At 39.9% G+C, this 14,559-nt stretch overlaps 1 protein-coding gene across 5 annotated transcripts in view; it reads right to left on the minus strand.

The window, feature by feature from the left end:
- The window catches only part of SETX (senataxin), a 38,193-nt gene that overhangs the window by 4,812 nt on the left and 18,822 nt on the right, over positions 1 to 14,559 (minus strand). For 2 of the 5 annotated variants that reach the window (XM_080402929.1, XM_080402928.1), the window contains 11 exons: positions 13,620 to 13,721; positions 13,049 to 13,161; positions 12,264 to 12,335; positions 10,848 to 10,997; positions 10,234 to 10,341; positions 9,158 to 9,345; positions 8,662 to 8,754; positions 7,875 to 8,039; positions 7,320 to 7,415; positions 4,803 to 4,890; positions 20 to 3,773 (listed from right to left, as the gene is read on the minus strand). In XM_080402929.1, coding sequence (XP_080259055.1) covers positions 3,003 to 3,773; positions 4,803 to 4,890; positions 7,320 to 7,415; positions 7,875 to 8,039; positions 8,662 to 8,754; positions 9,158 to 9,345; positions 10,234 to 10,341; positions 10,848 to 10,997; positions 12,264 to 12,335; positions 13,049 to 13,161; positions 13,620 to 13,721 — 1,946 coding nt within the window. In that variant the 3' untranslated portion in view covers positions 20 to 3,002. The other 3 variants (XM_080402930.1, XM_080402932.1, XM_080402931.1) reach the window with 3 other exon arrangements.

Raw genomic sequence — 14,559 nt, forward strand, 5'->3', positions numbered from 1 at the left:
AGGCTGATGGTTTTGTCACCTCCCCCCAGCAGCACAGCACAGACTACCACTGACCACCCAGAGGCACCACTAGCTCTCAGCATTCCTCAGGCCCAGCCACTACCACTACCACCACCCCCTCAAGGAGCAAGCACCCACCCTCCTACACTTCCCGGAGTGGGCCAACACTCCCACAAACTGCTGGTTTTCCTCTGGCAAGTCCACAGACGTCCGTAGGTAAAACTGGTAAAAGCCACCGTTAAGGTAAGCCAGCACTTCACAGCATAGCACATGTACAATGAAACAGGCAAGAAGAAAAACTTAATAGGCAAGTACCTGTTTGCGTGTCATCATTATGCATATCTGGTTTGTTCTCATGTCGCCATAATTGGGAGTAATGACACGGAAAACAATTACAATAAACCTTAAAGGAAAAAAGAATAACCAGAATTGTATTATTCTGCCATCACTGGAAAGCCTATTTTGTACGCAAAGTATTAAACAAAACCAAACTCTGAACAAAATATAGTCCAATACTTACCGGCCACTTTCCCTTCTTACTGATATCAAAGACTAATAGTACCACAGAGGGAACTCATTTCGCACAGAGAATTAAGCTGCCAAGCTTGGAAGATGCATGCAAGCCTCTGTATAAAAAACTGAATACTGCTTCTTCCAGAGTTTTTTGGCACAACCTCCAATTAAACCGTTTTACATAAAATTGTGTTGAGTATATCTCTTTACTGATTTTTCTGACTTTCACACTCCGCAGAACAGAACAATCACTAAACAACCTCCTCCAGCTGTCACCAGTTCTGAGATGATGCCGAATGAATAAAGCAAGGCTACACTCACGGCTTACTGACACCGACCGTCCATCACTACTCAGTATTTTATAACACACAATGGAAACAGCGAAGAAGTTATGAAAACGGTACTTAATCTGTTTGTTCCTCAATGCAGATTTTATTTGAATTGGTAATAAGCTACTGCTGAAAGACTGATAACTTCAGTCAGGTAAATCTAGTATTAAATAAGATAAACAGTCTGAGCCACTGACCACACCTCAAGGATGATTTATGGAAAAATAGAGGCATTATAGAGTACGTTACCTACGTGCTGTGTACAAAATACAGTAAAAATTAAACGTTAAACCAAAATTCCCTCCAGCATGGGGTAAGCATAACTTTCAGAAGAGCACGTTCCAAAATGCACGTTAAGGAAAAAGAAAACTAAAAGTTTCAGAGAAACGTTCTTTTGACAAAATTGTGTTTAATAGCCAGAAAAGCATTTACTTATTCACACTCTTGCCAGCTTTACTTTATTTACATAAAGACAAGTCTAAATGGCTTCCACAGCTATAGGATCCTACAGCCGTTCAGAGTAGCAGCCTTTTTAATGTGCTAAGTAGAAACAGCATGCTGGTCAGCACAGCCCTGCCAAGAAGAGCCAAGAGGTTTGAAAGATGACCGTATTTTTACATAGTTCTGTTAACATAAAAGGAGGTAACACACAGGTCATGGATTCTGTGATGTGGGAGTGACCGACATGTCCAATCCCTGAGTCAAATCCATTCAAGCAGCCTTCCTTCTCACATAAGGTACACAACATCAAAGAAAAATCACAGCAGTTTTAGAAAAGCGTGCACTGCTGACAAGAGGAGGTCAGGGTTCACTGAAGTGATTAAGACTGCAACATAACGAGTAACTGAAGCTAAACAATGCACACATGCCCATCTCACTTCACAGGCATCTCAAAGATTCTCCCCCATTACCTTCAAATGCTCTGCACGACACAGCACAGTGAGCTGGACAGTCACAGACAGCTACTAAAAGCCTCCCAACACACCTACAATGCAGTTGTTGCCAGTAAAGCATGTTTGTTTTGGGCCTGGATGCACTAATGATGTTAAGTTTTACTGGTATTTACAGTTTGAACCACTTCACAGTGACCCAACGGCATTCTTAGTGGAAATAATTCCACCTTTGCTGTGAAACGTTATGATGAGAGGATGGCTTTCTTAAAAAGTTTGGCTTTACCTCCCACCCCATTTTATTGGTTCTGTATTTTTCATCAACACAGTGGAAAGAATCCAGTTAATACCACCTAGAACAAGCTGCTTGCCTTTTTTATGTCTGTACATCTCCAAAAAGCTCTATACAGCGAAACTCAAATGCCATTACCAGTAGGTGTTATCTAGATCTTTGACCAAAATTCCACAGTGCCGTCAATTATCTGTCACATGGACTCACTGGGACCAAACGGAGCTCGCAGGCTCTAATCGGCAGTTTGTGTTGCCGCTGCAACAAGAAAAGGATTCCAAGTGATGAAGCAGCAGCAAGAACAAAACTCAAGGCACATTTGTATAAATGAAAGCTCTTCTGTTCCTATAAAAACAGGCAATAAAATACACAAAATAAGTAGAATTCTCTCCATTCAACCAATGTACATCTGCCTTCCTGAGGCACTAGTGGAGCATGAGGAAGATCACTGCTACCACATCTTCAACATTCATTCTTTGCTATCAAATAAATTAGACTTATAGTGCAATGGCAAAAAGTAGTCTGGCTGTTTCTGGGGTTGTTTTTGTGGGGTTTTAGGGTTGGTCATGGGGTTTTTTTTTGCTTTGCTCTGGTTCTTTGTAAAAAATTACATTCCTAAGAAATCAGCATTTGCACAAGAAAACAAGAATCCACATATTTGCCAAATTAAGTCTTAAAATAATTGTCTATACTGTACAAATATACATCATTAAACATTTGCAACCTTAACTTCCTAGATGACAAAATCCACTGCTCTTCCAAGCAATGAAGCTACCCAACTTTTCTTTCAAAAGCTCAAAGCTATCAGCTATCAGGTATGAAGTCCCCTTCACAGTTAGGGACAAGATGGGAAAAAGATGGATCTACTGATAGTAGGGGTATCAATATAGGGGAGTTCCAGGTATACTAAATAATTTAAAATACAGTCCTTGCTAGACAGAAATCTAGGAATAGATTTTCAGTAATAAGCCAATACTCAAGTCAGTGAGAGGTCTTTCTTCGCTTGACACTGTTTGATTCTGCATTCTCTGGTGACTCCTCTGATGCTCTCCTCGTTAAACCATGACAGTCTTTGCTCCACTTACTGCTATTAATTTGACCTCCTTCACTGTGGGCTTTTGAACCGCTTTTCGATACAGGAGCTCTCCAGTCACCCTCGTGCCAAGCTGCGTAAGAGGACACGGAAGGCATGTCACATTGTCCCATTGTTTGCTGGGGCTTGTTAAAAGTTTCTGTTCTGGGAAGCTGATCCCTGGCAGCTGAGGACACTTCAAGGCCTTGCTGCGACGTTGATCCTGGATGGCTCTGGGCTGACCAACTGCTAGCTTTTGGGGCCTGCTCAGTCCCTCTTGTTTCAGTTCTACTCATCATACTCGCCAGCCTCGGGTCCCGCGGTTTCTCTTGCTCAGCAGGAAGCGGCTCCACAGGTGCGGAGGCACTGCCTCTCCTGGGGTCTGCAGCCTGAGCCCCCTGGGGCTGCTGGGGCCCTCTGCTTCCCCGCGGCACTGCGTGGCCAGCGGCAGCTTCCCATCGGCTGCCGGCCTCCGCTGGATTTGCAGGCTCGCCCCTCTTGCTACTAGAAGAGCAACCCTGCAACAGAGGAGACTTTGTCTCTGCTTTGGCTGGGGGCTGCACCGTTGGCTTGAGCTTCAAAATCTTAACAGCATCCTTCCTGTAGCTTTTTTCTGATGTCTTGATAATGGCACCTCTTTTCTGAGCATCCCGAATCAACTCATTCCAGTCTTTATTTTCCTTGAGAAAAAGAAAAAAACCCACACACACACCCCAAAAAGAAAAAAGTTATCAGAAAGAAATCAACAGAAATGGACAGAGGTGTCAGAGGATACACAACCCTTTTAACCGAGGTACCTGACACAACTGTCATGGAAAGCACCGTTATATGTTCCTTCTGGAATGGAAGAACCTTATGTTTCACTTGCAAAACAGCAACAGGCATTCTGGCTGCTCTAACACAGGGAAGGTACTTTCAACCACCAGCAAACTACTACTTAAAGTGACAATTTCTGTATTTATGAAGGCCAGAAGAATTCTCTCAGAGAGGGAAAAGGGAATATGGCTTTCATGCCCTCTAGTGGTGTAGCTCACCCCCCTACCCTTGGAAAAACAATAAAAATCAAATACTGCAAGATATTAAGTATTGCAAGAACACTCCCTACACCTTCAGTGGGCCTTTACACTCCCCCAGATATGTAGTCCTGTTTCAGAAACACCTGCCTCAAAGGGTACAAGCAAAGAGTATCCTCAGCAACCACACGACTGCACAAGGTAGTGTCAAAAAATATCTGAAGATAAGGGGAATGCTTTGGTGCGGTTTGGTTTTTTAAAATCACTTTCCTTGCTGAAGTATCCAGTGAGAACTGCAATAGCTAGAGCTGGGGGAACAGTAAGGATCAAGCAGGAAAGTATCTCTGCCATCGTCCTGTCTTACCAGTAGAGAGAAGATTTTCACAACCCCCACACTGAATTGTAAAGGGAGTGTGTTACAATATAGTTACTAAAAATATTGTGAGAGTAATTTCTAACTTTCCTTCTTGGAAGCAAGGAAAAACTACTATCATCTTTAAAGCCTTTATGCCAGTTACAGTCAAAGCATTCCAAGAGAACCCCTCAGAGGCCTGGATTGTACTAATTTAACACCACACTAGAAATAGGTCCCCCTTCATAGACTGGAGCAGTCTAAGGATGGATTTTACTTCCCCAACCTTGACCTGACCTAAAAGGGTGGATCACAAAAAATAATTTGATTAACACTGTACCTACCATGAGTGTTTTCAGTCTTCCAATGATGAAGAGGCTGAATCTGGCTCGGGTAATTGTAACGTTCAGACGCTGAAGACTTGCCAGAAACCTAGGTGACAAGACAAAACTAAGCTCCTAAACTACTACTTCCACAAGGTTAAAATGTTATGAGAAAGAGAGATGGGATTCCATTTCAGTGAAATGAAGATAACAGAAGCAGTTACAAAGGTGGCAGTAGTTCATGACCCGTTCCCAGATCCCCCTGCAGCAGCCCTGCCTCACACGAAGGCCTTTGCATGAATTGTTTTCTTTTTTCAGCACACTGATTCCTTGCAGGGAATTCCAGTCCTTTCCAGCTCTTGCAGTTGATGTTTCCTTTCTTAGAGCAAATCCCCTCTTAATGCCAACCACTGCTTCCTTAAATGTTCCTCAAAGTACAGAGAACATCAACCTCACTTCACCTATCAAGACTTTAAGCTTCTTTTTTACTTGAACTGAAATAGATTAGTAATATTTGGCATGATTAATGGGAAATTTTTCTACTGAAATACTGAACGCTTGTCATGAATATTTTATTTTAAAGGTGACCTGCACTGGCAGCACATGAAGGAAGACTTTTGCTTTGTCATGCTTCAAAAGTGAAAAGTATATTCTTGCAGAAGAAAAGTAGTGTATTTGCACTACAAGAACTGTTTAGTAGATTTTTGTGGGATCACAAAAGAAGGTACTGAAACCTAAACAAACAAATGCTTAGTGCATACTTAAAGGTTGATTTCTGTTAGGGTTTATTTACCAAAACTCAAAAAAAAAAAAAAAAAAAAAAAAAGGTTTGTAAAACTAGTATCAACGATTTCTTCTCCGATGAAAAAACTCCCAAAATGCATAGATTATTCTGTACTAACAAGGTCTGCAATACTAACTCAAGTCCTGGTACCACTTAGTTTGAGCAGGTCCAGCACCAATGCCTGATACTGTGGTCATGGCACAGAGACTTGCTCTTCAGCAAATTCACAACCCCTGCAGTAAAGACTGGAAAAGCCCCAGAGCCACTCTAGAAAATTTGAGCAGTGCAGGAAAAAAAGGGAGAGGGGGCAGGAAGCAGCCCAGGGGAGTAGATCCAGTAGCACAAGTATTAGTTCTCTAGGTCTCAGAGGAGGGGGCACGGGAAATCTTGAAAGACTACTAAATACTTTTAACAGCTTTTAAAACTGAAAGACAAGATTATTTTCTCATGAAAGGAGAAAGAAAATTCTGCAGAGTTTTCTCCTCCCTTTACAAGTTACTTTCAGAGTAAATTTAACACTGGGCAGGCAACCTTGGAGATCGAAATATTTTGCTCAGCTAGAAGATCATAGGTAAGGGTGACGCAAACTTTCCCATCACACCTTGCCAATGCCACCTGACCCTGAAACAAAGATGTCCAAGTCATCAGTATGTACAGTTTCTAAGGTACTGCACTGCCAAAGCTTTAAAACATAAACCTTCTAGATGGTAAGCTGGAAAATCTTTTTTCCAAGGGAACAGATAGAGGTTAAGTCCCCCGTCAGGCAAATGAACTGGCAGGTTCTAGCTGCCTTCGGTTTCCAAACTCAATCAACCAGATAAAGAAATCTCCAAAAAGCATCATTGTTGTTTACTATAGGATTTGGATTCTTTCTCTTCCTAAAGTATCACAGATCAGCGCAATTAAAAGCCCCTTATCTAACTATTAGAAAATTAATATCAGAGAAAGATAAGTAGCTTAGTGAAACCTGGAACACAGACGCAAAGATTTTTGTTTATGCAAACAGACTTCCCGTAGTTTAACTCAAAAGCCAATGAACTATAAAGGTGGTGTATTTTCACTAACATTTTTTAAACTAAAATGATCTACAAATTACAGAAACAAAACAACTGCTGTAGCAGTCTGGGGGCAAACAGCACACCCAGTATCTAGGGTCCCTCTGTTTCAGACAGGAAAAACCCATGCAAAACTATCTAATACGGAATCCTGATTCAAGACTTCCTGCAATCTCCTCCTACCTCAAAAGACAAGCACATTCATCTACAGATCAAAAGATCCAGCTCTTCTGCATCACATTCCTAATGATACATACAACTACTCAACAATACTTTTACCGACGGAATGCTATACTAATAGGATAGCAACAGTCACAGAAAATAATTTCATTTTCAGAGAGCAGCATTCAGAAAGTTACAATATGTATCAAAAGCTACAACAAAAATAACTGCTGCAGTACTAATGTAAAGAGCCAAGTTCCCAAGACCAATCCTGCCAAACTGAAACAGCGACAGGCTAAGGCAGCCACACAAATTCATCAGCATGCAACACAGGACAAAATACTTGGCATTTCCAAGTCCCTTTTGTTCAGAGATCTCAAACCAGTAACATGAATTCATGCATTAAGATACCCTTTAATCTGCTGGCTGTAGTGCTTTGTTCCCTACAACTTTTTTACTGGTCATATTAAAAATACAATGACCATATCTAGAGGGTCATTGGAAATGGGACCTGCAAATCACTGAGGAGACACATACCCAATGGACCCTTTAGCGTTGTTTGCCCGGACACATGTCACTATGATGCAGTCTTTCTCTCGCCCCTGGAATGCATCAACTGTGTCCACTTCTGGGCTGTTGGAAGAAAGAATTAACAAGCTGTTAAATTATGCCAGTTGAATTTTTAAGCAATACACTGATGCAAATAGTCTACCCTTACTAATCATCTGTCAAAACAACCCCGGGTAAACTTCTGCTTCAGTGTATGAACCTAAAGCTAAATTTACTTCTCATCATTATTGAAAAGCTATTCAGGTCCATGTAAGCTTGGAGTTTTAGGTTTTCTTTTAAATCAGCTTTATTTAGAGCAGCAATATAATTAAAGCACACATACAAGTAATAGCTAAGAAAGGGTACAAAGAGGCCATGCCTGGTTTAAGCAAAAGGCTTGCGTGCCCCCTTTAAAGGCATGACTAAATACATATTTCAGTAGCACAGAAAAAAAGTCATTATTTTAAGCCATTATTTTAAAAGGCTAAACAAAGGACTAACACGCAAAAGCCAAGTCACCTTTGAAACTCACAGTTTCTTTACCTGCTACTCTTAAACACTCTGTCCATTTGTTCTTGAATTCTCTTTTTCTGTGCACTGTAAGGGGTAATTATTCCAATGCGACGAAGTCCCAGATCCTTCCTTTTTTCTTTAATTGTTCTTATTAATTCCAACACCAGCTTCACTTCCTGAGGGTTACTAAAAGAGCTGAACAAGACAGAATGGAAACATTACAGAAATACATCTGACAGCTCTTTCAGATTCAACCCTTCAGCCCATTTTATAGGGGGACTGCAAGTCAAAGCCCCCGTCTTGAACTTTTGCAGCCCCCTTCACACAGAGGCTCAAAGAACTTTGCAAGCAGGCCCTGAGGAGGGGTTTCAGCAGGAAAAGGCTGCACCTGACATTCCCCTAGGACTACATAGCCTTCCTTTCCTCACCGAACAGGCAAAATGAAGGACTGAGCCTGCCACCTTCTGGCATATCCTCAGCATGCAGCTGCGGAAGGAAATTCACTGATTAAAACAAAAAAATCAGGGAACGTGGAAACTTTAGTTAGTAAGATTGTAGGCATTCACTGGCATCTGACAGATAGCCAAACCAGGATGAAAACCAGTTTCAGATTTTTTTAAAAAAAAACAAAACCAAAAAACCACCAACCAAACCCAAATATTTAACACCTGCTTTCTTGTAAAATTCAATCAAATGAAGTTGAAAATGCACTTCTGGCTACTTAATGCATATTGTGAACAATCAAGAAGACAACTCTTCTGCAGGTAATTAATTCTCAGCAAATCTGAAGTTTGGCTGAGTAGAATGCAGGACTTACTCATTATCTCGCTCCTCACGACCATCTCCTACATCAAAAATAAGGTAGGGCTGGAATGGCCAGTCTGGAGAACATCTGTTCTCTTCTGTTGCTCTGTAAACAACATTTTTATCACTAGGTAACCACACAGAAATTCTAGGAACCGATACTTAATTTATTTACACCATGGTTATTAAATACAAGCAACTTTCAGCTTTTTTTCCCCACAGTCCTTAATTTTCACTGCTACCTGCATATACTGAGGCCTGAAAATGAACTCTAAGCAGTAAGTATGTTTAATTTTAAGTGATCTAGGTAATTTATGTATCGCAGCCTGCACTAACAAGAAATGGAATGCAAGTTTTCTCCCATTAAGCATCTTCCCCCACCCCACAATCTCAAAACTTTTAGACTCAAAAGGATATCCTGATATGAAAAGGTTTCTTTGAAATACCGTCATGGTTTAACCCCATCCAGCAACTAAGCTGCTCAGAAAGGAGACGAGAGAACTACTCACTTGTCAGTCTTGAGAGCCCTGCCATAAACATAACTGGATGGGAAGAGGCAGATGTCAGGGTGCATCCTGTACTGCACAGTCAGCTGCACAACTGGCAGGCTTTGCAAAACATTCTTCCGCACTTGCTCCTCGAAGTGTCTCTGCAGGCGTGCCATCAAGGACTGATCGTAGCCATAGTCCTGAGCTTTCTGCCAGCGGGAAAATGTGATGACTTCTGGGGAATTAGGTCCCAAACTAACAACAGGAATTTGCTTTTTGGACTTAAAACTATTTGGTGTTTTCTTTTAAACTTCTAAATCACTCGCAAAATGACAACTACTTGCACTTCAATCTTCTATTTGTGTTACTCTTCCAGTAAAGATCACCTGCATAAATCTGAATTTTTGTCAGTGTAGTCTTTAGCAAGACAACTTTCCTTTGTGAGTCCCAACATAGTAAGATTTTAAAAACATTAACAATAATGAACAGCAAGATCTTCCAGGGGGGATTTCATTAAACAAGTACACAGCCTCCAGAAAATTTACCCTTCTAGAGATGTCAGTCTGGTTTTCCTCATTTCTTTATCAGATGTTTAAAACAGCTCTCTTTACTGTTGGATAAAGAAAGCACTGCTATATGCTCATCCTTAGAACACATCTGTAGGGCAAGGAAGTCCACATACAAACAGGTAGCCTTCATTCTCCATTCCTTAAGGAATGTGATGGTGACTGAAGCTCATGTAATAACAGAGCCTGCCGCAACTCAACGCCCGTAACAAACCAAGTGCTGAGTTGCACTGAAGTCCGTACTGCCATAGCTAATCCTTAATGGTGCATGAAATCAGTTCCACGCTACACCAGGGAAGTCTATAAAGGTTGCACTCACACAACTGCATCAGCTTTACACGTGCATTTGAAGGCAGTATTGATACGGTCTTCACATAACAGAGACTAAACTTGCAGGGCAAAAGTTATTATCTGATAAACATCCTGAATTGACATTCAAAGTGTCTTTTTTTTCCCTTTATGTATTTTCTACAAATACTGTTCTTATACTACATTCACTATATAGCATTAAAAAAAATAACAAACACTTACTACTGATTTTACAGTAGGAGGGAGCTGTCTGGGATCTCCAACAAGGACAAGTTTATTACAGCGATGGATCAGTGGAATCAGTGTTTCAACCTCACAGGACTGCCCTGCCTTTTGTATATGCAAACAGGACAAAAAGCAGAAGTTGTGAAAACAAAGGAGTGGAGGAAAGTATATTAAACTTCCTTTAAGCAAACCAGAATAACTCAAATGCTTTTTAAGTCTTCGGGGGCGGGTGGGTGAAGGTGGCAGCTTTTTCCCTTAATAAAAAACCTACAGGTAAATAAGCACAGCTCCCCAAACAGATGCATATAGAACCCAACCATCTCTACAAAATCTCTACAAAAGCCACACTTCCACCATGATTTTTAAGTAAAAGCCACCTGCCATTAAAGCACCAAACAACTCCGAAGAAGAAGCAATTAAGCAATTAAAAGTTACTCTTACTTCTCATGGCTCTACATTGCACGACAGGCTGGTTATCAGTTAAAAGGTGGGGATGGGGCAGTTGACCCACAATATATTACACCAGTAGCCAAATAATCACAAGTAGCCTAAAGCAGAGCAAGGCAGACCTTAGAGGTGGAACATTTCGTAGTTCTACATACTTTACTGACCTCATCCACAATGACACAGCTGAAAGGATCCACTCCTAGCCGTGAAAATGTAGATTCCAGCAGATTTCCTCCACTTGTGCTCAGCGTGCAGCAGATGATGTCGGCCTCCAAGATGATATCTGCCTGTACTTTCTGAGAGTGCCCCCGAACCTTCAAGTACAACAGGACACCATGTCTCCTCTTTTAGCTTTCTTAAACCACCTTAGAGCAATTTCTAATTACCTGGATAATTCAAACTGCCAAAAAGATCATGCCTAATGCATCATCCCAATCAAACTATCTCCATTATTACAAATGAAAGTCACAAGTTGACTTAACTGAAATGTTACTTTCACTTTAAATTACAGACCGCCACCACTGAGGTGGCAAAATGGAAGTACTCCTTTATCTCTACAGCCGTGCTATCCAGACACACTGTGAGCAATGTTTACTTTGCCATCACACATGCCTCCATGACCATTAAGGGTCAGCATATATTCATTAAAGATGAACTTTCATTCATCTCATGATTCATGCTACTCAGCCTTAATTACTGGTTTTGCTATTAGTGCCTGTTTCCACTTTCAGATCTATCACCTCATACAAAAAAAATTCCTCCAGCTGTTACTTTACTTAGAAACATTTCACAGTATCTCAGTTCCAGCAAGACTAAGGGACATGGCAGTGGTGATAGATACATCCTAGAACATGAGGACATGCCTGTTTCTATCACTTTCTTTGCCAAATATAGAATCTTAGAATTGTTTAGTTGGAAAAAGACCTTTAAGATCACTGAATCCAACCATACACTGTGCAAATGTCAGAGTTGCCAGATGAATGTGGTTTATGGAATGTTTTTCCCAATTTCTCTCTACAAGGCCATTTTCTGAGCATATGGGTTTATACAGCTTTTAATGCAATGTTCAGCCAGTGCTGCTTCACAACTGATTCAGTCAGCACTTTGGCTGATTGATAACTCCTTTTTTGTTGGAGTGTGCTCTATTAAATAACACTGAAAGGTTAGTATGTATCTTCAACCCTCATTGATTTTCTGTTAAATGAAAGTGAGTTAACTCCTTTCAGCCACGTTTCGTTGGAAAAATAAAAATTCTTCCACCATCAACCATAATTTCATATCTGTCTTCAGAACACTTCCCTATTTTGTTTAAAATTCACCCTTAACTGTCAGAAGGAATATTCCCATCCATTTGTTGTTTTTTCAGGGGTGGGGGGGGTGAGTGGATGTTGGGGGTTTTTTTCAATATGCAGCCAGAGCACATCTGCATTTCACACCATAACTTACTACTATTTACCTACTACTTTATAAATACTCCCAGCCACATCAAAACCAAATCTCCACCACAATTAACGGATATCAAGTATATAAATACATCAGCTGAGGTTCATTAAAGAGCTGCCTTAAAGATAAATTCCTACCTCCTTTAGCTGAGAAGCAAGCTGTTGTCTCTCCTTTGAAAGTCTGCCAATTTCATCATCTAATATTTGACTCTAGATGGGGGGGGAAAGATAGAGAAACCACGTATCAGAAATAATTACCACCACATATTTCCCTTAAACCTTTTTTCTTCCCATACCCTAATACATTTCCTACACACTTAAGACTTGTTCAGACTGTCTTTTAGTACCAAATGTGTCTGAAGAAGCTGGCCACTTTCTTGGAAAGCTGTCAACATATTTAGACTTTGCAACACACAATACTACGTCTTACATTTCTCTGCAACTGGGAAAATGGTTTACCATCAGAAATCTGTAGTTTGAGCACAAATGCTAAATTTTTAGACAAACAACTGGAACACTTCCAAGCGCAACACACATCCTGATATCTCATTCCAGGGTAACTTACTATTCCCAGTTAAATAAGAACAGAGCTTTGAAGTATACAGACAAATTAAATCATTAAGATTCATAAATATGGTTACATTAAAAACTTAACTGGTGACAGAACCAAATAAAGACTACTCAACACTAGAGCAAGAAGTGGCATAATCAACCAGTCAAAAGTCCTACTATAAATAAACAAAAAAAATCCTGATCTAAAGTTCTTTGTTCCCTTTCACGGTGCTAACCAACATTTCCATTAGATTAAAAAGCAGGTTAAGAGACAGTTACTGCTTAGAGATGGCATTAAAGGTAGAGTTCTTTTTGGATTCACTAATGAACAGAAAACACAAATGGAACGACAAATACAAGTATCTTACTACCTCCCTCTTCTCACATCTGTGCATGGCACGCTGACGAGACAGCATGTCCAGCTTTTGATCCAGAGCTGCTTTTTTCTTCTGTATATCCTGATCACAGTCAAATGGCTTTCGTTCTACAGTAAAACCAAGGAGAACATACAGGTAGAATAGAAAAACTGCTACAGTGACACTTGCTTTCAGTCACCCATCTTAAGTTATTAAGAACAAATGGACAAACTCATTTTCTGTTGCATTTCTTTTTTTTTTGCTAAGGTCTTATCTTGTAAAACGAAGGTAGTAAGACTTGGTTCCAAGTGTAGCTCTCAAACACTGCATAGCCACATTGCTTAAGAATTATGGCTTTAACACACATTTACTGTAATTTCTTTTTAAACAGAACAAAGAATAGTCTCACTCATTTCTTTGCTTTTGCTTAGACTTAGGCATACTTAAGCTGACACTCTCCCACTAAGACTGGGAAAAACAATGCTTTATGAAACAATCTTCCTTCTTAAAGGACACAGAGTCCCAAGCATAAAACATTAAGCTCTTGAAGAAAACAGAAGAAAAGTCTGATTTGCATGTTACTTACTCATTCTATGTTCAACTTGCTTATCCAGGCTAAATCTCCGGACTTCATTGTTGATTGCTTTTTCAGCACCAAGTCGCACTAATTTGATATCACCACAATTTCCTGTTTACAAAATCAGAGCCAAAAAAATTTTAGATTGCTCCAATCATCTCTGCACTTTGGTATGAGAGAAAAAAAATTAAAAAACATGGATATCAAACAAGGCTTTTCCTTTATTGCTTTTCAGGGTTTTGCAACAATTTATCTGTACTGATCTAAACCCAGCTACAGAAAAAAAAATAAATCAATAATACCAAACTCTTAAAAAAAAAAAAAAAAGAGATGTTGCCTATGTCTTAGTGGTGGCTAACAGTTAAGAATGTTATTTTGAATTAACAGAACCATCTCTTATTCCCAGGTTTCTTTCTCTAGAACTTACAGAATTCCTAAGTTAGAAAATTACTATCAGTAACACAGCCGGTAAGTGAACACCAAATTAATGTGTAGTTACAATGCAGATTTTTTTTTCCCCCCATCATAGATTAGATGGCTTGCTCAGAATTCATTTACTTCGTGTTAGTCAAAACCTTGGAGGAGAAAAAAAAAAGTCAGAGGTTCTAACATGTAAAAATTTTCAGTCTGTTTAGCATGGTAAGCAAAGTCTAATTTTATTCAAAATCAAGTTAATAGTCTTGCGTTCAAATTTTTAAAGAGTACTTGGTGAACTGAAACTAACACTAAGAGTAAAGGGGTCAGTGCCTATAAAAAGACAAAGTGCAATTTATTTCAAGAAAAACGTAACACACCTTTTAGAAAAGCACATTAAAATTAATTAACAGTATGAGGATGTACCAGTCATGTTCTCTAAGAGACAAAAGCTGCTTAGAGTAGCATGTAAGCATTATATGTAATCAACTGTTCCAGTTTCTCCTTCAGGCTTTGTCTATTTAACATATAAACA

This window comes from Falco punctatus (assembly GCF_963210335.1).
Source record: "Falco punctatus genome assembly, chromosome: 9".
Taxonomy (NCBI): Eukaryota; Metazoa; Chordata; class Aves; order Falconiformes; family Falconidae; genus Falco; species Falco punctatus.